The 27,003-nt window shown below is 34.4% G+C and overlaps 1 protein-coding gene across 5 annotated transcripts in view; it reads left to right on the forward strand.

Annotated features, from left to right (window-relative positions):
* PHF6 (PHD finger protein 6) overlaps positions 1-27,003 on the forward strand; it is a 49,066-nt gene that overhangs the window by 11,994 nt on the left and 10,069 nt on the right. For 4 of the 5 annotated variants that reach the window (XM_081278093.1, XM_081278094.1, XM_081278095.1 and 1 more), the window contains exons 4-9: positions 6,982-7,115; positions 7,378-7,421; positions 20,542-20,711; positions 20,870-21,013; positions 22,079-22,183; positions 25,758-25,891. In XM_081278093.1, the coding sequence (XP_081134219.1) occupies positions 6,982-7,115; positions 7,378-7,421; positions 20,542-20,711; positions 20,870-21,013; positions 22,079-22,183; positions 25,758-25,891 (731 nt within the window). The remainder of the gene's footprint in view (positions 1-6,981; positions 7,116-7,377; positions 7,422-20,541; positions 20,712-20,869; positions 21,014-22,078; positions 22,184-25,757; positions 25,892-27,003) is intronic. The other variant, XM_081278097.1, reaches the window with a different exon arrangement.

Genomic DNA, 27,003 nt, shown 5'->3' on the forward strand with positions numbered 1-27,003 from the left:
CTGATGATGGAAAAAAACTCAGTCTTTGGCTACTAGTGAATGAGTTTGTTTGTTTAAATGCACAGTTTTTTCCTTTGCCTTCATTTAGTACTTTTTTGTAATTGGTAATGCTATAACATAATTCTTATTTAGTTTTGCTAATGGAGGAGAGCCAAAACCAATAATTATAATTTATGTCTGATTTAGGGGATTTCTTGGTCCTTATTTACGCATGGCTGTGTATTTGGCATTCTTCACATATTATAGCAAACATCATGACAGTGTACAATGCCCTCAACTGGAAAGACTTATGACTGAAGAACTGCACCAAAAATACCTGGCTTAGAAAATGTCTGAATCTTTCAGATGAAATAAAAAGAAACACCAACACCTCTAATAAGAGAATTTATTTTCCTCATCAGTCATGATTCAGAAATTTGGATGGAGATGGAGTTCACTTAGAGCAAGGTCAGGAGGTTAAGTTGAGCAAGAACTTTATAGGCTTGGTTCGTTTCCCTCCAATTTCCAAAACTTCTGAAGTGATCTCTTCAGTAACTGCTTTGATTTAGTCTGTTACTCTAGTAAAAACAAGTGGTCCTGGTTTTTAGAAGCATGTGGAATTTAAGATCCTATTCTATTTTACTAGCAGCCCTTCAATTTTCAATGAGTTCAACAGCTTTCAGATTTTCATTGTTGTATGGCTTTCCATTTAGACCTCATTCATGTTAAGTTTGTGTTTACATGAGTCCCCTTCAAAATGCTGTTATTTATTTATTTATTTAGGTATCTTAGAGAGTGGGGGGGAGAGAGAGAGAGAATTTTAATATTTATTTTTTAGTTTTCGGTGGACACAGCATCATTGTTTGTATGTGGTGCTGAGGATCGAACCCGGGCCGCAAGCATGTCAGGTGAGCACGCTACCGCTTGAGCCACATCCCCAGCCCAAAATGCTGTTTTTTAAAACTCCATATTAGAGTATGTTATGAGTTCATGTTTCACCCTCCCATGCAGTGCCATTCATCTTAGGAATTTTTAATAAATGATTTGAATAGCTGTCAGTCAGCCAGATAGTTCAGAGGCTACTCTGCCGTCTAACTATGTTGGACATGTGTGACTTTACTATAAAAGCAATGAACCTAGAGTTATGTAGCATTTGGGGCCATCTCTGAAAACTTGCCCCAAGTGCACTGTCCAGCTTTTTAGTTCTTATTGGAGTTAGACATATCTTCTTTTAAAAAACAAAAAGCAAAAAACTGTAAGGTAAGCTATTTCTGTTTATTTTGACTTGTATCTCCTGTGGAAATATCCTTGGTACCCTGTCACCTTCTCCAAATGCTTTTGGCATTTTTTTCTTTGCCTTACAGGCTCAGGAACATGGCTGCTTTTTGTACCCTCTTTTACATGCTAGGTGCATTTGTAGATGTTTTCTTGAAGCAAAGTGTCTCCAGAGTAGTTAAGTGCAGTACTTAGCTGTGAAAATTTGAACATACACCTTGGTAGTCAGTTACTGACATGCATAGTGCATAGTGAACAGTAATGCTGGATGAGTTAAGCTGTAGAGAGCACTTCCTCCCTGGGTTCCATATGGTTCTATCCAGCCACAAGATTCCACGTTCCTCCCCAAAGCCCTCTCTTTCTGCCTATATCAGAAGTTGGCAACCTCATTTTCTGTTTACTCCCCTATAGCTATTGTGAAAGCACTATTCTTCATTTGTTCCTTAAGACTTTTTGCAAACTGAATTTCAGTCTTGGCCTAGTTCAGTTGACTGAAGAGGAGGTTATGTCCCAGTCTTTGGTTCCTACTGTACTTTAGCTAAGTCTTAGTCCTCTGAGTTCCTTGTGTCCCCTCTCATTCGGGACTTAGTTCCTCTTTCATCTGTAGTTCAGCTCCTTAAGATTCTGATTATGTGGCACAACTTAACCTTAAGTTAGTGTAGTTTCTGACAGTATTATAGAGAGATCACACAAATATCTATAACAGGATGGGCCTATTATTTCCTAATTTCCTGAGATTGGAGCTGGTGATTAATTATTGTGGTTTGCTAGGTCTACTAGGTAGCAAACTAAATAAGGTGATACAAATAATAGAAAAATTATTATCAATGAAAAAGTTTTTACCTCCCTTTAAAATAAGAACATGAAATTAGGATATGAGTAGGATAAGCTGAGAATGTTTATACCTATGTTGGAGGAAAGAAATTGGCTCTCAACAGAATATTTGAGAGGTGGGTCAGACCTTTTGGGGGCAAGCAAGGAAGTCTACCATTGTTCTTGAAAAACATATTCCTGTCAGGTTAAGTTTTCTTTTTCCAAATTTGAAGGAGTCATGGGTACAGTGCAAGCATGATGATAAATGGAAGTTAACAGTCATTCTGCTGGGGGGCTAGTAGGGACTGTGGCAAATTGGAAATCAAAACTTTTTTATGAAAAGTGGAATACTACTTGGGCTGCGGTTGTGGCTCAGCAGTAGCGCATTCACCTAGCACATGCGAGGCCCTGGGTTCAATCCTCAGCACCACATAAAAATAAATAAATAAAATAAAGGTATTGTGTCCAACTACAACTAAAAAATAAATATTAAAAAAAGAAAAGTGGAATACTAGATACCATTACTTGGTGCAACCAACAATGCCTTGCTTAGTGGTGGTGTTTGGTGGGAGTTTCTGTTTTCCAATTTTTTTTCAAGGGAAGACCTCTTTGGTTGTGTATTATTTCATGTAACTGTGTGTGTGTGTGTGTGTGTGTGTGCGCGCGCGCATATGCAGTACTGGAGGTTAAACTCAGGAACTTGCACTCAACCACTGATCTACATCCTCAGCCCTTCTTTTTATTTTATTTTGAGATGATCTAACTGGGTGAATCTGGCTTTGAACTTGTAATCCCCTTGCCTCAGTCTCCCAGTTGCTGGGAGTATAGGCATGTGCCTCCCTGCAACAGCTTATAACATTTTTTAAAAAAGCTGTACTAGCCAGCTGCCTGCTTTCCTAGATTCTTTAAAATTTTCTTTTTATCTCTTATTTCCCAGTCTTGTGTCTAGCAGAGCTAGTATCTCCCCCCAAACATTCTTGCCACCACTCATTCTGTGGGCCTTCAACTAGGTTGTTCTTCCCAATTTCACCTCTCCTGATCCTAAATCAGACAGTTTATGAATATTTTAGAAGCATCTGAAGATAATTATGTAAAATCTGTAATTATTAGAAACATGAATGAGAAAAATATGCTGTCAGTTATTAAAATCTTCAATAACAGAGTAAACTTAAAATCAACAGATTGAGCTCTACTTTGTATGGTACAGTGTAAGTCTTCAAAATAATTCAGTCTAGAAGGAACTGATGGATTAAATCTATGCATTTATAAAAATAATTAGCTATATGCAGGAATAAAATGGTAAAAGCAAAAATGAACACTGTATATCTTGTCCCATGGGAGTTCAAGTGAAAAGGATTATTTCATTGGTTGGAATACAGCATAGTAGATTTAAAGATAAGTTGTTTTCCCTCTTTCACTCACAGGTAAGCAAACAAATATAAATTTTGCATAATGGTTTTATTCTGAAAAAGTTTTGCTATATGTTAGTACCTTGCCAGAAATATGACTGTTTATTTGTGAATGCTGCATAATGTAGATCATGTGAATTCAGCAAAATTCTTACTCCTAATCTTGAGAAGAATTGTATACTCTGAAAATATTTTATTGGTCTGTTTTCCTTTTTCTTCCTCCAGTGAAACTGACAATAAAAATAAAGTAAGCTTTTACTTACTTTAAAAAAAAAAAATCCCATGTTGGACTGGGGTTGTGGTTCAGTGGTAGAGCGCTTACCTAGGATGGATGAGGCCCTGGATTTGATCCTCAGCACCACATAAAAACAAATAAACAACAACAAATAAATAAAGGTTAAATTCTTTTTAAAAGTATCCATGTTGCTGTAGTTAACTGGTTATTTACAAAATGGGTTTATTTTACCATAGCAGTTCAAACCACTTGCTTTGGGCAGATCTGGATTTATAACCTGCCAAGAAAATATTTTGGACTTTTGGTTTCCTTCTCATTCTCACCAAACTGAAAGACAGGTATTGGAAGCATTTACTGGAGTATTCCCAGTATGGATTTGTTTGTTTGCTTTTTTTGTGTGTATGATATTGGGAATTGAACCCAGGGCCTCACACATGCTAGGCAAAGACTCTGCCACTGAGCTGAATATGCCCAGCCCCAATATGTTTTGTTTGGTACTGGGGATTGAACCCAGGGGTACTTCACCATTGAGCTACATCCCCAGCCTTTTTTTATTTTGAGACAGTGTGGTAAATTGCTGAGGATGGCTTTGAACTTCACAATCCTCCTGCCTCAGCCTCCCCAGTTGCTGGGACTGCAGGTGTGCACCATACACTGCACCCAGATTTTTTTAAAAGTATTTTTGCATAACAAAGTACTTTTCCTGTTGTAAAAAAATCACAAAATGCAGGAAATTGTGAAGAAAACTAAAACTAACCACACAGAGATAGCTACTTCACATTTTGTTATATTTATTTCAACCTCTTTTCAATTACCCTTGTCTCATTTTTTTCATTTGTACATAAACATTTTCCTATGCCCTTAAAACTTCTTTGAAAAGATTGGCTATAGAGTACTCCTTTATGGGTGTACTATAATTTATTTAAACATTTTCTATTGATTTCAATAGGCTGTTTTATATTTTGGGTTATTCTAAATAATTCTGTAATGAATATATTTACATACAAATTGTTTGCACCTTACTTTTTCCCTAGATTTATAGATGTAAAATTATTTAATCAGGGGGCATAAATGTTTTCTTTTTCATTGGTCCATTATAATTATACATAATAGTGGGATTCACTATGCTATATTCATACATGCACTTAACACAATTTGATCAATCTCATTCCCTCGTACCTTCCTTTCCACTCTTCTCCTCCCTCCCCCTGATCTCCTTGCTCTACTCTATTTATCTCCATTCTAATATTATTATTTCATTTAGTGCATTATAATTATATCAGAAAGCAGGATTCACTGTGGTATATTCATACATGAACATAGCATAATTTGGTAGATTTCATTCCCCAGCAATTCCCCCCTGAGGATATAAACTTTTAAAAAGCTCTTTATTAAGTAAGGCAAATTTCTTTCCAGAGAGTATGTACCAAGTTCCAGCAGTATACAAGAGTGCCAGTCTCACTGTATCTTTGACAGTGTTGAGACCAATGCAGTATTTTTAACAGCACCTGTCCTTTCAGTTTTGCTTGCTAATTAAATTCATTTTTTTTCAAAATGAATCTATTCAAAACCATTTGGGATATACTTTCAAGATAAACTACTTACAATAAAATTCTTAAGTTAAAAAATTAGATTGCAAAATAATATGTGTAGATGTAGAAGAAAATATTCACAAAAGCATTGCAGGTGACACTGTAAGGTGTTTCTAAGAGGTGAGTATGAGTGGTTTTTTAAGTTTTCTTTGTTCCTTTTTGTATTTTACAAAAAGTATTCATAATAAGTATGTTTTCTGATGAGAAATGTAACTTACTAAAATAATAAAGCTTTATAATTAAATTGCAGTACAAATGATTTATCTCCTTCAGAAAATTTAAGCCATCCAAAAACTTTCTGTGCTTGATGTTTTGGCACAGCTTTTCTTTTTACAGTAATATTTTCATTTGAGGAAGTAGGATATATGTTGAGTATTAATAATGGGTACTAGCTTTCATGTTTTCTGGGAAGTACCTGCATTTGAGAATATTTCTGGTTTTGCCTTGTATGTGAGTAGTTTTAAAATGAAAGTTTGAGAGAATTTGAGTGTTTGACTTGCTTAGGGAAATGTAAGAATTTTTATTGGAATTTATATTAGCCTCTGGTACACCAAAATTGCTTAGGGGCCAAGTAATCCAAAAGGTAGAATGGTAAGTGTTCTTTATGTTCAGATTAATAAAGAAGAATGAGAACAGATTAGAACAAAGTATCTAGCACCCAATGAGCAAATTAACAGATTTTTTAGATTCACCTTTCTGTGGATTTACTTTGGTATGGCATTTACAGCTTAGGAGATAGCCTCATTAAAATTCCACTGAGTACTGTACAATATAATATGTGAACCAAAACTATTCACAATCATTGTTATGTACTTTTTAAAAATATTTTTTCCTAAACATAGAGCATGAGGTAGTTAATTGGTATGAATTACCCAATAAATTTAGGTGAGTTGTATTAAAATATGTTGAAAGAGTGTATTCTTTTGTGTTTGCCTGAATTCATAAACAAAAAGTAAGTAACAGATTAAATTAGACGAACATATTTTCACAGTATGAAGAACTTGACAGAGCTTGAGGTATTGAAAAAACTACTTAATTATTTTATCTTCTTTACTTCCCTCACTCTAAATTGGTTTTCCATATTCCTAAATAGCATTGACATTTTTTCCCAAAGCTTCTCATCGTTTTGATTCAGTGGAAATTTTAAGGAAAAAAATTTTTTTTTCAATATGAGACATTTTTTCCCAGTTACTCATATCCAGGAAGATCTGAAATCCAAAAAAAAAAAATAAATAAAAAGGTCTCTTTTATATTATATATATAGCTCTCATCCCTGATTTACATTATTTCAAAAAAATTTAAATGTTTTTTAGTTGTAGATGGACACAGTATCTTTTTTTTTTAATTTGTATTTGATGCTGAGGATTGAACCCAGGGCCTCACGTGTGCAAGGCAAGTGCTCTACCACTGAGCTACAACCTCAGCCCTCAAAATTTTTGATCACAGTAAAATAATAAGTATTTAAATAACATTCCAGTTTTTAACATGGGGGGAATACCCCTAAAATAATTTTATTCAATTTATTTCTAGGAGAGAAAAATAAGAAAAATAACATTAATTATGAGATTTTTCAATAACCAGTTTCTTTTTCTTGACAGAAATTGATATGCCTCTAACCTGATATCATAGTCTTAGCCAAATTACATACTAATAATACTATTTTGTTGTTTTGCTGTAGATGTGTTCTTTGTGCCATTGTCCTGGAGCAACAATTGGTTGTGATGTGAAAACATGTCACAGGACATACCACTACCACTGTGCATTGCATGATAAAGCTCAAATACGAGAGAAACCTTCACAAGGAATTTACATGTAATTATTTAACTTATTTTTGTTTTAACAGTCATACTTTCTTTAGAATTTTGTACAAAGTTTTTCCTATTTCAAAGCATTTCATCATCATCATAAAGGGTGTTTTGATAAGTAATGCTTAAAGAAATGGTGGAAGAAGTTTTATAAGATTTTTTGAATCCAGCTTGTGAGTGGGGTGAAATGTACTGCTCATTTTCTTAATCCAAAGAATTAGTTTAGTTTGCTTACTTGATAATTTTTTATTTCTTAATTTTTTTCATAGGGTTTATTGTCGAAAACACAAGAAAACTGCCCATAACTCTGAAGGTACGTCATTTAGCTATTTTCCAATTTCAAGAAGGAATATGAGTAAAATATGTGTAATGGTTCCATATTAATTTTTGCCACTTGATGTATACCAATATTAAATACATTTAGGAGAATTGAAGAAAGTATTAGGATGAACATACAATAGTGGAAAAGATACAAATTTTCTTTTCTTTTTTTGATACCAGGGATCAAACCTCCAGACACTTAAGGACTGAGTCACATCCCTTTTTTTTTTTTTTTTTTTGAGACAGGATCTCGCTAAGTTGCTTAGGGCCTTGCCAAGTTGTTGACGCTGGCTTTGGACTTGTGATCCTCCTGCCTTAGCCTCCCAAGTCACTGGGATTACAGCCATGTGCCACAACAACTGGCAAAAATACAGATTTTTATGAAAAATTTTACTGCAAAGTTCTTATAAAATATACATTGAAAATGTCTTTTCTCTGTAGAAAGAAATGATGCTAGCGGGTGACATGTTTCCATAAGGGTCATAATTAGAATCCTTGCTTCCATGAGATAATTACAGATAATGTGATCTTAGGAATACTAGTACATAACTAGACTTTCTGTTACATTTTTACTCACATTGTGTTATCCTTATCCATGGTTTTACTTTCCATAGTTTTACTTATACCTGGTCAACCATGGTCCAGAAATATTGAATGGAATATTCCAGAAATAAACAATTCATAAGTTTTAAATAACTTTTGTTATATCATTATAATTTATCTATTTTATCATTGGTTATTGTTGTTAACCTCTTACTGTGCCTAATTTGTAAATTAAACTTTACAGGTATATATATATATAGAAAAAAACAGTACATATATACTATCCACTTTCAGGCATCTACTGGGAGTCTTGGAACATGACTACTGTACTTTTAAAAAAAATACAGACATGTTTATAAGTAACCAATTTTAAAATGTAAAGTTTGAAAGTTATTTCATAGTTTATTTCCACTTAAATTTATACAAGACCAGATTAGTAATTTAGTTGTGTGTGTGTGTGTGTGTGTGTGTGTGTGTGTGTGTATTTTTTAGCTAATCTTGTACTTTTCTTTAAAAGACATGGAGAAGTTCTTAGATTGAATTCCAACTTGTTTCGAACAGATGGTTTTGATACTTTTACTAGCAGTATAAAATAGCTTAGATTTAATCAGAGATTTTTCTATTCTTTCATTTAGATTCGAGATCTTTAAAATGGTTGTTAGCTTCTGAGAACATGCTGCTTAAATTTAAAATGGATTGAGAACTGTTGTTTTAGGAAGTTGTTTCTTTTACAGAGACTTCACTATTAGTGTTAACATTGATTTCACATCTGAACTCCAGATTAATCCATCTATTATAAAGTTCTGGTTAAAAATGCAATCATGTTTTTGTACATGTGTTGAAATATCATGATGTACCCCATATGTACAAATATTATAGGTTAATCTAAAATATTTTTAAAGAAATGTTTAATATGATAGAAATGCTAATTTCCCCGATTTGATCATGATGTACATCTATCAAGTTATACTGAACCCAATCAATATGTACAATTAAAATAATAATTTAAAAATAAAAAAAAATTAAAAAGTAGTCTAGCAAAAATTACTCTTAGGTAAACAGACTGGATAAATAATAAGGACAAAATGCTTTTAAGACCATAAAGTGTGACTTTAAAAAAAACCCTTCATAGTTCTTTCCTTCTGTTTTTTTTTCTTCACTTAATTCTAGAATTGAATCCAAAAATCTTTTGTGAATGGTTACAAGTAGGTGCTGGGGGTGTAGGTTAGTGGTAGAGGACTTGTTTAGCATGCACAAGGCCCTGGGTTCCATCCCCAGCACCATTTTAAAAAAAAAAAGTTACAAGCAAGTCTTCCCACCTTTCATTACTTCAGATTTTAAGTGTATTTATTCAATACTCTTTGAGTTTTCAGTGGCCATATATGTTAACATCTGAGGATCGAGACTCATGACTTATATATGAGCATACTGGGACAGGATATTTGAGATATTTAAGAAGGATGATTAATATATCCTGATTAATATAGCCAGCTCCCATTTTATTCTCTAGATTTCTGAAGCTGATAGTACCATCTAGTGGTAGAGAAAAATCACTGCAGACTATATAAAGTACGTAGAATAATTTTGACCACCTTTTTGCTCTGTCAAACTTATTAGTGAGAGAGATCTAATTTTAAATTTTTCAAGAAAATTTCTTTTAATGTAACTGGAAGGATCACTACAATTTCAAACTCATGATACAGTTGATTTGAATTTGGGATTTAATGTATACTTCTGTAGAATACCAGGACTTCTTGTATCATAGGCATATAAAGTATGCTTATACTCATAACTGTAGAATTTGAAGTGTAATTTAATATTTTTAAAATATTACAGAGTATATTTTTGTTGTATTTTTGGCTTTATCACATTCATCTGCCTCAAACTTATTTTATATTGAGTGCTTTGTCAGAAACAGAACTTCTAGTTGTTCTAATGGGAAACATATGTTCTACTTTATGATTGTGATTTATGAGAGGGGTTATAGGATTGTATTTCAGGGACTATTTTTGAGAATTGTACTGCACTAGTCTCTAGAGCAATACCTGTGGTAATTTCTTGATCATATGCCATCTGTGGCTCAGTACTGCTGATATTTAATATAAGATTAATGCTATGTAAGTTAATCTGCCATGTTAGCTTTATATGATATGCACTCTTTTGGAATATTAAATTCAAGAATAATATAGCAATTTGATTTTCCCATCTTAAGTAAAATATTATTTACTATTAAATACTTAAAACCCATGGCATCAGTATTATTCAGGAAAAAAATGGATTGTGAGTTAACAGAAGCAATTTTTTTCTTTAATCTGTAGCCCAATGTCCTTAGCTGCTTGAATGAAGTTTTGAGCTGTCACTATATCACTAGATTTTTAAAATGCCAGTCCTAGGAACTATATATTTAACTCGTAGTTGTGATGGCCTTAGATAGGCTGCCTGTAAAATGACTTGAAATGTGCAAGAAAGCATTTCTAATTAAAAATAGTTCCCTATCAATGGTGACAGTTAACTGAGTACAAGTTCCCTCTGGAATTATACCCAGGTAGATACTTATTTCACCCACAGTGTGTGAGGCCTGTTATGTGATAAACTAGATGGATCTCTGCACCCCAGAAGCTTAAAATCTTACTTGAGAAAGGTTCTTAAATAAGTAATTGCACAATTAATTGGTTACCATTGTGAACCTTTATGAGGAAGAAATGAAGGATACTGAAAAGAGAATTCAGCATACGAGCAAATCAACTGGCCTGGGATATGAAGTCATTTCCATTTTAACAGGAGGGAAAGAAGAAGATAGGAGGCTCCTATCTGGTCTATTTTCGCTGGAGAAATGTAGGAAGAGATATACGAGTCTAAAATAGGAGAGAAAAAAGAATAACTTTGACTACCAAGAGAGGAAGTTGCTTAGAGAAATTTAATAGTTGAGGCTGGTATTCATGAATTTAAATAGCGGTGCCCAACAGTTAGGTCATGTGACTTTTCTTCCAACAATTCAGGGTCCTGAGTATAGAAAGTGGTTAGCTGGTTAACTCAGACTTGGGATTTTGTCAAATGGGTTCAAATGAGGAAGTAAAGGAATGAGGGAATTTAGGATATTTATTGAGAGAAATCTGAGCTAGATAGGGAGAGAAGTGGAGAAAAGAAATAGGAAAAAAAGGAAGGAATCAGTGGACAGGAGGTCCTGATAGGGTTGAAGAATACTTTTGAAAGCAAGCATTTTGGTCACAAAGTACAATATAGGCGTTTCAGAGGTAAAACCATTTTAGATGATTGTAAGGTGTCAGGGTGTGACTATGGTAATTAAGTGATTGACAGGATACATCACTGAAAATCAAGGAACTGAGTGGCTAGTATGGCTTGGATTGTCCATGTGGACAGTTGAAATCACCTAAAGCAGGATTTGAGATGGAGAAAATGGTTGTGGACTGTGCTAATGAAAATTTGATGCCTGAGGTCACATGATTGGGAATTATTAGCAACAAGGAGAGGAAGTAAATAGCATAGCTCGTTTCTGTTAAAGAGTGCAATCAGTCTGTGGACCAGCAGAATTGACATTCCCTGGGAGCTTGCTAAAAATGCCTAATCTCAAACAGGGCATTGTGGCACATGCCTGTAATACCAGCAGTTTGGGAGGCTGAGACAAGCAGATTGCAAGTTCACAGCCAACCTCAGCAATTTAGCGAGTCCCTAAGCAACTTAGTGAGACCCTATTTCAAAATAAAATATAAAAATGGGCTGGGGATGTGGTTCAGTGGTTAAGTGGCCCTGGGTTCAATTCCTGGTACCAAAAAAAAAAAAAAAAAAGCCTAATCTCAAGCCTTACTTCTATTTACTAAATAGGAATCTCCATACTAATTAGATTCCTAATTGTATTTTGTACCCTTTAAAATTTGAGAAGCAGTGACTTAGCTGAATGGCATGGACCTCAAAGAGGTAGGGCTTTCACAAGAGGGTAGAGAATGAATGCCTTGATAACGCTATCTTGTAGAACTTTCCTTAACAATGGAAACATTCCTTATTTGCACCATCCAGTGTGGTAGTTACATGTGGTTATTGAGTACTGTATTTAACTGATGTCATGTCTTTCTAGTCTTAATAGAAAATTTATACTTTAAAAATGGGCAGGAATAGCCAGAATTAAACCTTACATCTTGGAATTGGATGTAGCTCACTGGTAGCGTGCTTGCCTAGTACATACAAGGCCCTGGGTTCCATCCCCAGCACCACCACCACAAACAGCAACAGAACCCCTACATTTTAAGTGTTTTTCCCTGTGTGTGTCTAGTTAATAACTATATTCTTTACCATTTTAAGACAGTATTTTAAAATATCTAGTATTGATAATAGCAAATTGCTAAATTGCTCCAACTTTTTACTTCTACTGGTCTCTGTTTTGTACAGGTATTTTATTAGGATAGATTATCATCACCAAACATTTGGGCACCTGCAAGAAACCATGGATAAACATGAAAATGGTTCATTTAAAATCATTTTCATTAAAAGGTTAATGCTTTGGGCTGGGATTGTGGCTCAGTGGTAGAGCACTAGCTTAGCATGTGCAAGGCCCTGGGGTTCGATCCTCAGCACCACATAAAAATAAATAAATAAATAAAGATATTTTAAAAAATAGGTTAATTTCTGTGTACTTAATAATTTATTTTGAGCAAAATAAAACTTTGATATGATAGAAAAAGGTATCTAGAATAGGTCCTGAGTTTTTTTTTTAAATTTTTTAATTATTAATTGTTCAAAACATTACAAAGCTCTTGACATATCATATTTCATACATTTGATTCAAGCGGATTATGGACTCCCATTTTTACCCCATATACATATTGCAGATTCACATCGGTTACACATCCACTTTTTTACATACAGCCATACTAGTGTATGTTGTATTCTGCTGGGTCAGATGGTGGTTCCATTCCCAGCTTTCCAAGGCCGCACTAATTTGCAGTCCCACCAGCAATGTACAAGTAAGTGTACCCTTTTCCCCACATCTTCGCCAGCACTTGTTGTTGTTTGACTTCTTAATGGCTGCCAATCTTACTGGAGTGAGATGTTATCTTAGGGTGGTTTTGATTTGCATTTCTCTGACTGCTAGAGATGGTGAGCATTTTTTCATGTATTTGTTGATTGATTGTATATCCTCCTCTGAGAAGTGTCTGTTCAGGTCCTTGGCCCATTTATTGCTTGGGTTATTTGTTTTCTTATTGTTTAATTTTTTGAGTTCTTTGTATACTCTGGATATTAGGGCTCTGTCTGAAGTGTGAGGAGTAAAAATTTGTTCCCAGGATGTAGGCTCCCTATTTACCTCTCTTATTGTTTCTCTTGCTGAGAAAAAACTTTTTAGTTTGAGTAAGTCCCATTTGTTCCTAGATGCCCTTCAATAGATGAATGGATTAAAAAAATGGCATTTATACACAATGGAGTATTACTCTGCACTAAAAAAATGACAAAATCATGTTGTTGTCATTATTGTCCTTTAAAACTCTGCCTACTTTTATTACCACTTATCTTTTCATATGTTCTTCCTTGAAAGACAGTGGAATTTAAGTTGTATTTCTGATTTAATTTGGAAAATTTTAGGAACATATGCATATTGTGATCTTTGCACCACGTAGAATGAACTAACTCCATATTCTTTTGTATTCACCAGATTTATTGACCACCCATGTGCAAAGTACTGTGAGGCATTATATATGTTCATTTTGATTTAGTGCATTACAGACTTTCATTGTAGTATATTTCATAGTACATGAAAGTAGAGAGAACAGCATAACAAACTCCCACGTACCCATCACCTGGCTTTAGTAATCTTCAGATCATGGCCAATCTTGTTTCATTACCTCCCATCTGGATTATGTTGAATTAAATCTCAGACATTGTATTTCATTTTAGCATACTTAATTAAGAATAATATATTTTACATCTTTTTATATGCATATGTAGGTACCTAATGCAAAAGCATAAAATGTATAATTTATCTGATATCTTTCCTGAAAAAGCAAAAAGCTGAGTTTACTAGCCACACAGAGCATGCAAAGTAAATGCACATCACAGTTGCACTGGAGAGGCAGGGCAAGTGACCACTTGTTTTCCTTTCCATAAAGATACTCAGCAGAGGTAGTGATTAATTAATGCCTATCCTTGTTCTTTTTTTCTAATCCCAGTGAACATTTATTGAGTGTCTGCACCTCAGGGAATTTAGAAAAGAATCCTTTTGTGGACAAAAAGCTTGTAATCTACGCATTATACAAGAGTAATATGTAACAAATGAATAGAACGTTATAGTTTAAAAAATGTTTTTGCAAGTAATTTCTTAAAGCAATCTTGTGAGAAAGGTATTAGCTTTAGTCCCACCTGATACATGAGGAAACTTTGCTTTGCAAATGGTAAGTAACTTAAACAAGTTAAGACCTATTATATGGCAGTTAGACTTTGTGTCCAGGGGTCCTTTCTGCTCCACACTGTTAACTGATGTGAGAACTTAGGAGGAGGACAGAAATGGAACATAAACCAGGAAGGATGATGAGGGAAACACTCATTAAGGAGGAAAAGAGAGCTGGGGTTGTGGCTCAGTGGTAGAGCGCTTGCCTAGCATGTGTGAGGCACTGGGTTCAATTCTCAGCACCACATATAAATAAATGAATAAAATAAAGGTTCATCAACGTTTAATTTTTTTTTAAAGAAGGAAAAAAGAGAGCTGGGGTTGTGGCTCAGTGGTAGCACACTTGCCTCACATGCATGAGGTACTGGGTTCAATCCTCAGCACCACATAAAAATAAATAAATTAAGTTTGTGTCCATCTGCGACTAAAAAAAATATTTTTAAAAAAAGGAGGAAAAGAGAAATCAGTAAAAGGACATACAGGGCTTTACAATACTAAAAAGAAAAGAGAGTTGTTGTCCTGGTAAGTTGGCCCCTCCTCTGCACCATAACAGAGGCAAACCAAAGGGAAACCAAGAGGGGTCTTGCCATTCTTAAGCCACATAGACATTTGAGGGTTGAGTTCATAAGAGGCTGGGAATGTTGGGTGGCACAGGAGGAAAGATAATCTTATTTTGTCACCTACGTTATCAACTTGAATTTTTAGAAATCACTGCTGTGTCATATTCATTTGTTTGAATAGGTACATCAATGTTGTAGAAAGATCACCTGTACAGAAGACTATATATATACTTCAAGGAGGCTTCTGCTGTTTCTGGCTCTTATAACTCACTTTCCAAATTCTTTTGCTAAAGGCAAACAGTACTTCCAGTTTCTCCAGTATCCTTCCGGAGAGATTCTGTTCATACATAAACATACATAAACAGTTCTTTTTCTAACTTCAGGAGCATATTGAAGTGTGTATTTCTTTGATGAGTTTTACCATTTTAAAGGTATATCTGTAGTTACTCATTGACATATATCTGTCCTACTCTGGCTTTTTGTCCTTGGCCAAAAATATTTGATCTTTCTGAACTTTCTTATCTGTAAAATGGGAGCATGGAAGATGACTGATACAACTTTATAGGATTGTGAGGCTCTCATGAACCTTATATAATGCTTGTAAACTGCATAGCACATCTGGCATAGTAAAAACTCAAAACATTGTATTTCTAGCATGTGTGTATAGATTTTTATTTTACAAATAAAAGTTAAGATATTGTATAAGTGAGCAAAGATAAATGGAGAAAGATGTTCATTACAACACATGTAATAGCAAAAATAATGAGAAGAACTTATAGGTCATGTAATAGCGAGCTGGTTAAATACAATGGATTACTCTTTGCTCTTACAAGGAAGGAAGTAAATTTGCATATACTGACAAGAAAGGTCAGGTTGAATAGAAACTGGGGGGTGCAGAATACTATGTTTGGGATGCCATTTGTGGCATATCTTTTTTGGGGTACTGGGAATTGAACCTAGGGGCACTTTACTACTGAGCCACATCCCTAACCCCCTTTTTATATTTTATTTTGAGGCAGGGTCTCACTAAGTTGCTTAGGGCCTTGCTAAATTGCTGAGGCTGGCTTTCAACTTGTGATCCTCCTGCCTCAGCCTCTCAAGTCACTGGAATTACAAACATGTGCCACTGTGACTGGCTATTTGTTGTATATTTTTGAAAGACATTTGCATACTCAGAGAAAATAATAGCTAACATTTATGAAGAGCTTCTTATGTGCCAGGTACTATTCTAAGTACTTTATAAGAACTAACTCATGCAGTTTATTCAAGAACCTTTTAAGGTAAATCTCCGATTGTAGGACATCTCATGGCAGATCTAAGGTTCAAACTGAGACCCTTGACCTATGAGACTGAGAAAGGGAACTGCCAACAATGGTTACCTCCCTAGGAGGGAGGGAGAGAGGGAAGGAGAGAGGCTGACTAAGGGGTCAGCTGGAAGTGCAGAGCAGGTGGAAGTGAAGGTAGGAGGAGGATTTTAACTTCTGCCTCAGCCTCCCAAGCTGCTGGGATTATAGGCACACACCACTGTGCCTGGCCCGACCTCATTCTTTTTGATAGTCATATTCCATAGAATAAGTGGAACCATATTTTATTTGTAGATTTGTCAATAAAAATAGGCTGCCTACTTTTTCATGATTACAAATAAAAATGTAACAATCTACCTTGTACAAATAAACTTATGTACTTAATATAAGTGACTGTGGGATAGTCCTAGAAATGGGGTGGCCAGTTCAAAGGTTGTGCTTTTAACATTGAAATAGATACAGTCACATTGATTCTAAAACCATATACCCAGTTTATGCTCCCACCAGCAGTGTCTAATACCATATACTTGGCTGGATGATATCAATCTTTAGTTTTTGCTAACCTGATAATCTCATTTAATTTTCATTTCTGTTATCACTAGTAAGGTTGGGCTTCTGTACATAAGTTTTTAGTCATTTTTTTTTTACTTTTTCTTTTTTTAGTTGTTAATGGTTCATTTATTTTATTTTATTTATATACGGTGCTGAGAATCAAACCCACTGCCTCACACATGCTAGGCAAGCGCTCTACCTTTGAGCCACAACCCCAGCCCTTGGGATTGTCTTTTTAAAATTGAATTGTATAGTTGAGCGTAGTGGCACTGTCCTCTAATCACAGTAATTAGGAAGGCTGAGGCAGGAGGATTGCAAGTTTGAGGCCAGCTTTGGCAATTTTAGTGGACCCTGTCTCAAATGAAAAAGGTCTGGGGATGTAGCTCAGTGGATGTGAGAACAGAATAAAATAGAAGGCACTCTCTATAATCTAGATGTTAATTCTCCATCACTATAAGCAAATGATTACCAATTTACTTGTTTTTTTCCCATGTTTGGGATTGAACCTAGGGCCTCATGTATGCTAGGCAAGTTCTATACCACTGAGCTACACCCTCAGCACAATTTGTCTTTTAATTTAGTTTATGGTGCCTTTTGCTATACAAAAGTTGCTAATTTTTAGTCCCATCTCTCAATCTTTTCCTTTATGGCTACTAAGGTGTCCCAATCTAAAATTTATAAACAAGAATTCTCTATTTTCTTCTCTTTACATTTATAGTTTATTTTATGATTATATTTTAATACATCTGTACTTTTTCATATTGTATGAGGAAAAGAATCTCATTTTTTAAAAAAATGGGTAAGCGATTTTTATCATGTCGTCCCCCCCATCTGAAATACCACCATTATTATCATATTCTCAAATCTCCCTATACACATTGGCCTGTTTTGAAACTTTCTGTTCTCTTCCTCTGTCTATTCTTGTGCTAGTATTTTCAAGTGCTGTTGCTTTATAGTATATTTTTATTTTTTTAAGGGGGGGAGAGAATTTTAATATTTATTTTTTAGGTTTTTTTTGGCGGACACAACATCATTGCCTGTATGTGGTGCTGAGGATCAAACCTGGGCTGCACGCATGCCAGGCGAGCGCACTACCGCTTGAGCCACATCCCCAGCCCCTATAGTATATTTTTAGATAACTCTTTTTAAGGATATTCTTCTGTGTTCTTACCTATTTACTTTTCCAGAAATCAACTTTAAGATCTATTTTATTGGAATTTCATTAAATTAGGTTAGCAAGAACTGATTTCTAATGTTGATACTTATCATTCATCTAGAAGAATGACCTATTCTCTCCATTTAAAAGGGACTTATATATTTTCATTTCTAACACATTTTTGGTTCATTGTAATCTTATAATTTTGAAGTCTGCTGTATTGATAGATAAAAATGATGTATCATTTAATTTGTGTTTTGATTCTAGAGAAGTTACATATTTTTAAAGTATGTTTATTAACTTCCTATGCTCTGTAAATTTTTTCATCAGCTCCTTTTTTTTTATTGGTTGTTCACAACATTACAAAGCTCTTAACATATCATATTTCATACATTAGATTGAAGTGGGTTATGAACTCCCAATTTTACCCCAAATGCAGATTGCAGATTTCATCAGCTCCTTGATCCATTATTCCATTGGGGTCTTAATCATATATGAGCTCATTGTGTCATAAGGATACTTATCCTTTGTCACAGATATAGGAGACACCGTTCCAGTTTATTGTTTGCATTTTAATTTACCACTTCTTTTTACTCCCCAGAAATTTGAAAGTCTAATGTAGTTAAGTGTATGAATCCTTTGTGATTTTAGTATTGCTCTTAGAAAGTCCTGTAAATTTTTTTTGCTGAATAGTGCATGTTTATGAGAAATATGCCATGGAAAAACTAGTCATATTGGCCTGATAAAAGAATCAGTTCTTAGTTTATTTATAGATGTTTAATAATACAGTATTGTGGTATTAGTGATGTTCATTTTCATAACAGACAACTGAACGTGTTGTATGTATACATATGTATATATGCACATGACTGAAATGTTTTATATACATACACACAAATATATTTGAATGATTGGAACATTTGGTTATCATTTTTCATTTTAAGAATTTTAATTTTTGGCAAGTGTAAGTAATTTTAGTAGAACTGTGTATAAATTGTTTAGTTTGAATATTTAAATAGGCAATATGCTCTGATATGATATTTGATATAGTGTTAAGGTCAGAAATCATTTTAAGTTGAATTTTCTGTCTTCACAGGAATTTATTTGCATGAATTAGTTCCCTATTAAATACTGTCCAATAACTTGAACCTCTACCCCTTGACTCCCTCTAATCCAATCACGGTTATATAAATTTGCATTCATGTAAATTTTTATTAACAGTCTTGCAAACACTTATATTTTCCCTGAGCTTATATATATATAAGTATAATTATTGAATTGCCCATTTATTATAATGAATATGCTTTCATTTCTAAAAGCCAAAAATCCTTTAGAGTATTGTACAGCATCTGGAGAGTAGGAGCAGATATGCTCTCATTGAGAATATTATTATTCTCAATATACTAATAATATTCTGTAGAATAATAACCAGTAACCTGGTAAAGGAAGTGAAGGAGTTAGAAGGCTGTACCTAAAACTTACATAGTTTGATCTTTTTGTTTTTTATTCATATAACATATTTATTGAACACATTAGCACTAACCATTCTACATCAAAGAATAAGAGGAACAAACCCCTGTGTCCAAGGAATTGACACTCCAGTGGGAGAGATAGATAACAAACATTTCAATAAATAAATTCAAATATTAAATCTGGTAGAGAAAAAGATGTTGAAACATAGCAAGGCAAGAGAGAAAGGAGTGACCCAGGCCTGGGGGATCAGAAAGGAGGTTCTTTAGACAGAATGATAAGGAAAAATTATTTTAGTAAGTGGCAGTTGGGATGGGGTATAGTTTGATCTTAAGATGAATTAACATTTAGTTCTTATACTTTCTTGAACACTAAATGCATTATTTTATATAAAGAAGGTCCTTAATAAAATATTTGTAGTGAATGAAAAATATTGTAGTGAATGAAACATCTATTAGTGGTAGAAATTCTTTTAAAATTGCTGGGAAATGCAGTTATAAAATTTCTACATAAATTTTGTTTAATTCATTAAAGTATACACAATCAACTTGCAACATACCTAGTCAGAAATTTCTTTTGTACTTAATATTCATTTAATTACTTGATCAGTTAGTTCAATTGAAGATAACTTCCTTGCTGAATTTGTTCATTCAGTTTTCATGTGGTTGAAAAGCTAGAATAGTGCTGTTCAATAGAACTTTGCTGTAGTGACAGAAATAGTCCAAATTTGTGCTCTGTAATACTTTTGCAAGTAGTTACATATAGCTAATAAGCTCTTGAAATGAAGTCAGTGTGCCTAAGAAACTGAACTTTTATTAAAATGGATGTAAAAGTATTTAAAAGCCATACAATCAAGATCATAAAACTTGGGGCTAGGGTTGTGGCTCATTGTTTTGCAGAATACAGATTGAAAGGAAATAAATAAGGTTATAGTGATTATCATAAAACTATATGTTGTATTTATTTTGTTAAATTTGTCTGAAACAGTAGGTTGCTATATTGAATATATTATAAATCATTTCTCCTCATTTTTGAATACAATTTCAGTCTAAGGAAAAGTTTGTGTCCTCAGAACCTGCAAACTAATGCTCATTTTAAGACTGGTCCATATAAAGCTTTTGTTCATTTTTAAGCAGCTGATTTAGAAGAAAGTTTTAATGAACATGAACTGGAGCCCTCATCCCCAAAAAGTAAAAAGAAAAGTCGCAAAGGAAGACCAAGAAAAACTAATTTTAAAGGGCTGTCAGAAGATACAAGGTCCACATCTTCCCATGGAACAGATGAAATGGAAAGTAGTTCCTATGTAAGTGAAAAACTATTGGATTTTTACTTTTTGTTGCACCATGAATATTTCATTTAAACTTTTTATGTAGTTAAGGTTTATCATTTGAAATGTTAAATAAGCTTGAAATACTGATAGCATTTCTGAAGTGTGTTTTTTTTTTTCTTTTCTATTTGCAGAGAGATAGGTCTCCACACAGAAGCAGCCCTAGTGACACCAGGCCTAAATGTGGATTTTGTCATGTAGGAGAGGAAGAAAATGAAGCAAGAGGAAAACTGCATATATTTAATGCCAAGAAAGCAGCTGCACATTATAAGTGCATGGTAAGTAAGGTTCTTTTTATGTGCCTAATTTAAGCCCAAGCTTTTGTGAAAATAATTCAGCTAATAACCAAACATGGCATATTCACCTCTAGTATTCATGTTCTAGAGTTATGAATAGTAATATCTTATAATCTCAAATCTTAATAAACTTTAGATTTTTAAAAAATAGCTTTTATGTTTTACTAGAATTTGAAGTATGCTAATTATAATTATATGCAAGATAATCCATAATTATTTCACAACTGTAAGAATTTAATTTATATAAACACGTTCTCCACTATAATACTGCTGTTGTTTTACTTAATACACTATGTTGCAGTTATTATTTATGAGCCTGTCTTTCCCAATAAATTTTTCAATGCCTCAAAGATAAGAATAAGGTGAGGACAAAGTTTTATCTTTACATCCTTAGATCCAGGCCTGACTTACAGAACACCTAAATGTGTTCAATTGTATTGAATTATTCATCCCATTATATGATTGGTTCTTTTAAAGTTATATTATTTATATCAGAAGTTCTTGACTAAATTGCATATCAGATTTACCTGGGAAGCTTTTTCCAAATAAATGTACCTTGGACCCCTGTGGAATAGATCCCACACATGTCTTTTTTACAAAACAAACAAACAAACAAAAAAAACGGGTGATTTGATCTGTATCTCTGAAATTTGTCAACTTAAACTATTTCTTAAAACTGTGGAAATGGGATGTTTTCCCCTAGAAAATGTGCCTCTCCAGTGGTAAATAAAGCATCACTGGTTCATGGGGGGAAAAAAACTGGAAATGTAAAAAGGTTGAGACAACAGGGTGATATTGTTGAAATCTTCATTGTTTGAAGCAGGGTATTTAATCTTGTTTCCACAGTGGCAATCTTAAGTTTTTTTCAGTCTTTATTTTGGGTTGAATTTTAATCAAATATATGAATATATTAAAAATATTTGTTGTTATTTGATTATTATGGAAAAATATCTTTTCACTGGAAATTAATGCAGCATATGTATTATTATCTAATCTCTTTGTTATAAGGATTCTGAATGGTAATATTCTTGCATTTTTCTTCTCTAGTTATTTTCTTCTGGCACAGTCCAGCTCACAACAACATCAAGAGCAGAATTTGGAGATTTTGATATTAAAACTGTACTTCAGGAGATTAAGCGAGGAAAAAGAATGGTCTGTGATTTTTATATTTGTGTTATGCAACATTATTCTTGACTCTGCTTTAAATTAAGAATACACCTCAAATTTACCAGTCATCAAGAAATTTAATATAAAGCAGTTCATATGTTAAAGCACAGTATATATTTGACTTTATTTGTAACATAATAAAAAATGCTGATGTTACTGAAACTTACTCTTTCTATGTAACTTCATTTCTTCAAAGATTTACATGGATTAGGTTTACATTTCAGGGTATTTGAGTGCTCTTTAATAAAATAAATGAAAATATGAATGTAACCCACTTTATTAAGTTTAAACTGTTATATTGTATAATTTTGCTTAATGAAAAATTCCATAAGTTGAATATAGCATTGAAACCTTACCCATGTTGTTAATACTTTTTCTTTTCTTTTTTGTCTTTTGGTACCAAAGATTGAACTCAGGGGGCACTTGATCACTGAGCCACATCCCTAGCCCCATTTTTATATTTTATTTTGAGACAGGGTCTCACTGAGTTGCTTAGAGACTCACTTTTTGCTGAGGCTGGCTTTGAACTTGTGATCCTCCTGTCTCAGCCCCCTGAGCCACTGGGGTTACAGGCATGTGCCACCACACCCAGATTTTCTTTTCTTTTTAAAGAAAGGAAAAGATTTTTAGGGCTTCTGTTTAATGTACACATAAACAGTTATGTCTCTTAAAATGTTTATGGTAGCTTTAAAGCTTCCTTTATAAAATGTACTTTAGTCTCAAGGGTTTTTTTTTGGGGGGGCGGAGGACAGTACTATTGATTGAACCCAGGACCACTGAGCCACATCCCCAGCCTCCTTTTTAGAAAAAAAAAATTTTTTTAGTTGTAGTTGGACACGATATCTTTATTTTATTTATTTATTTTTCAATGTGGTGCTAAGGATCGAACCCAGGGCCTTGCACATGCTAGGTAAGCGCTCTACCACTGAGCCACAACCCCAGCCCTCCCCAGCCCTTTTTTTTTTTTTTTAAAGAGAGAGTGAGAGAGAGAGAGAGAAATTTTTTTAATATTTATTTTTTAGTTATCGGCGGACACAACATCTTTGTTTGTATGTGGTGCTGAGAATTGAACCCGGGCCACTCGCATGCCAGGCGAGCGCGCTACCGCTTGAGCCACATCCCCAGCCCTCCCCAGCCCTTTTTTATATTTTATTTACAGACAAGGTCTCACTAAGTTTCTTTAGGGCCTCACTAATTTGCTGAGGCTGGCTTTTGAACTCACGATTTTCCTGCCTCAGCCTCCTGAGCTTCTAGTATTTTAGGCGTGTGCCACTGCTCCTGGCTAGTCTATTTTTAAACATGCTGAATTACTAATAAGAACTTTGACAAATATTGGCATCTTTATTGATCACTTACTCCTTTAAAGCTTATGCAAGTGGAATGTCAGTGGAATACAAAGTTTTTTAAGACAGCAGTTATCTCTAGAAATGACTTAATGATGATTTTTTGTTTTGAAAATTTTTCAGACATCAAATTTACAAAGACTAGTAACACATCCATCACCTTAATTCATCATTTATCAAGGATTTGTGGCACTCATTTCACGATGCCTTTAATTCTTGTTGCTTGAAGTATTTTAAATCAGAACTCAGATTTCATATCATTTCACCTCTATCTAGTGCAGTATAAATCTCTTCACTGGACAGTTTCTTACCTAACAACAATATTGTTACACCTTCTATATAACAGCTAATTCCTTGGTGTTACTTAATACCTACTTCATACTTATAATTCCCTACCTGTCTCCAAACTGGCTGTAAGGTTGATTTATGTGAATTGGGTTTCAAAGGAAGTCCATGCTTTATATTTTGTTCTCGTCATTTCATTTTGTTATTATTTTTGCAATACTGGGGAATAAACCCAGGGGTGCTCTGTCATTGAGCATTACATCCCCAGCCCTTTTTTATGTATTTATTTATTTATTTGCTTTGAGGCAGGATCTCACTTAAGTTGTGGAGGCTGGCCTTGAACTTGCTATCCTCCTGCCTCAGCCTTATGAGTTACTGGGATTACAGGTGTGCACCACCATGCCCAGCTCTACATTTGGTTTTTACATATCCTTTATATAATGTACAGCAGCCTCTCCTCCCTCTCTCTGTTGTTTTGGATTTTTCTTATATGCTACTGACTTGAAGAAAATGAATTAATTGTCCTTTAGAATGTCCTACTATTTTATGTGTTTGCTTTTCATGATGCTATTTATCTCTCTAGCCTGCATATTTCCATTTAAAGTGGGAGATGCATGCAAAGCTTGATTAGATTCATTTTCATCTTTTTTGGGGGGTGAGATCATCCACATCCTACCTAACATATCAGATAGGTCATAATGACTGACTCTTGGTTTCAGGTGGTAAATCTGATCCCTCTGCTGTGAAGGTACCCTTCATTCTTTCATGTAATGGTTTCAGACAATTATCATCTTTGTCTTACTCTATTAGAATTGACCCTTTCTTTGTGGAGTTTCTTTTGAGGTATGAAGATTGTTGTTATCTGTTCCATTTAGATTCAGCTCAGTTTAGTAATAAAGAGAACTCACAGTACTAAAAAGAAATAAGGGAAAATAATGCAGCAATGTCGTGTCATTAAAAAATCCAAATAAGTGAATAGGACAACTGTTCAATTCACTTACTGTTTTCTTCTGTACTGTTGAAGGTTAGGGTAAATACTAAAGGATTTTCCTATGTGTGCTCCAAAGGAAATTAGTCCATCATGATACCTCCTTACTGCTCTGAAAGTAAAAAGGCATCTAGAGTTCAATAAATTTGAAAACTATCTACTATATACCCCTTCCTGGAGAAAAGGCTGTGAGAAGTTCTGCAGTAAAGTGATCTGCTTAACCCACTGTTTCTCAAACTTATTTGACTATGAAATTCTTTTTGCAACAGGCACTTTCAACCTCAGAACATTCTTTAGGTGAGGCTGATCAAGGCCAAAGTCAGGAGTTTTTGAAAAGATTTCAGCCCCTTAATTTCTGCCCTTTTGTCTACTCGGTGATGATCTCTCTCTGAAGGGATTGCTTTCCTGTTTCTTCATTCTTCCCCCAATTAAAATAGGAAAGGATCTGATCTCAAGGAGGAAAAGAAGTCAGACCACTGAAATACATCATCTTTTTGTGTTTGGTATCAAGGATTGTCATAAGACACATGGGAGGTGTCAGTTCTCCCATAGTTGGTATAGTTTTTCTGACAAGCTGGAAGTTTTTAATTGTTAAATAACGTAAACATCAGGGTATGACTTAATTAGAAGGTTTAAGTTGCCACATATTATTCTTTGGTTTTTTTTTGTTTGTTTGTTTGAGACAGGGTCTCCTGGGGCTCAAGTGATCCTCCCACCTCAGCCTCCTGCATAGCAGAGACTAGAAGTGTGCACCATTGCACCTGGCTGTAACATTATTTTAATTATGTATTATAAGTACAGTGTACTCTCTTTTGATAGAACATTGCTGCTGTTTTCTTTATAAACTGGAATAGTTGGCTGAAATAGACTAAAATAGAATAAATAAGATTGCCTAAACTTTGGAATTCTGCTTACGATCATTCTTTCTCTTTCTTTTAAACAGAAATGTACACTTTGTAGTCAGCCGGGTGCTACTATTGGATGTGAAATAAAAGCCTGTGTTAAGACCTACCATTACCACTGTGGAGTACAAGACAAAGCTAAATACATTGAAAATATGTCACGAGGAATTTACAAGTAAGAAAGCAACATTTGTCCATTTTCCTAAACATGTCAATACGTAACTGCACTTAAGTAGGTTACCAGTTACCTCTTTGGTGGCATTTAGTCAAATATAGAATACTGAGCCTATTATATAGGGAATCAGAATTGCGATTGGCTTTTCCTGTGACTATATATCCCTGAATTAGCATTCATTCATTCATCCAGTATTATGCTTACTCTGTGGCAAGCATTGTGCTAGGAGCTGGGTATACAATAGTGATCAAGACAGACACAGACTGCGTCTTTTTAAAGGATACAGTCAGATAATTGGGAGCACCCTATTTTTACATGACCAGACAATAAATACACAATTACAAACTACATAAGCACTCTAAAGCTACAAAGTGCTATGAGAACATATGACAGGAGAGCTAACATAGTCTGTAGTAGGGAATGTTTAAGAATTTTCTGAAGGAATCAGCACTTGAGCTGAGATAAGAAGGATAAAGGTGAAGATGGGGAGGCATTCTAGGCAGAGAGAAAAGCAAGTGTGCAAGACTTTCGGGTGGGAAAGGAGCCAAGGAGAGATGGGGAGATGAGTTAGAAGGCTATGGCCGATGATCCAGGTGATAATTGTTGGTGACTTTGACTAGGATATAGTTGAAGATAGAAGTCAAAAGATTGTCTTGGAATATGAATGAATATGAATATGAATGAATATGGTGTTGGGGTGTAGGTCAGTGAAATAGCATGTACAAGACCCTGAGTTCACTCCCCAGCATAGCAAGGGAAGAAAAGTAGGATTTGGAGATTTGGGACTGCAATATCACTTACTTTTTTTATGAATCTTCCACTATGGGCTAGTGGCATCTATAATGATTTCATTTGTTTAATCAAATGTAGAATAATTTGATAGGGATACCTGAAATCTAATTTGCCTTTGAGAGTTGTAAAGCACTTCTGTATTCTCACATGCCTGATATGCTGTAAACCAATAACTTCAGGGTCTGGTACTATGTGTAAAAAGCAGTTTACTCAAGCAGTCATCAGATCATTTGGCCTTCATAAGTTGCTGATGCCATATTATAAAATTGACCAAATTTTGTTAGGGCATAAATATTTTCAAAGGAGTTCCATCAAGCCTT

Source organism: Spermophilus citellus (genome assembly GCF_964194105.1).
Source record: "Spermophilus citellus genome assembly, chromosome: X".
Taxonomy (NCBI): domain Eukaryota; kingdom Metazoa; phylum Chordata; class Mammalia; order Rodentia; family Sciuridae; genus Spermophilus; species Spermophilus citellus.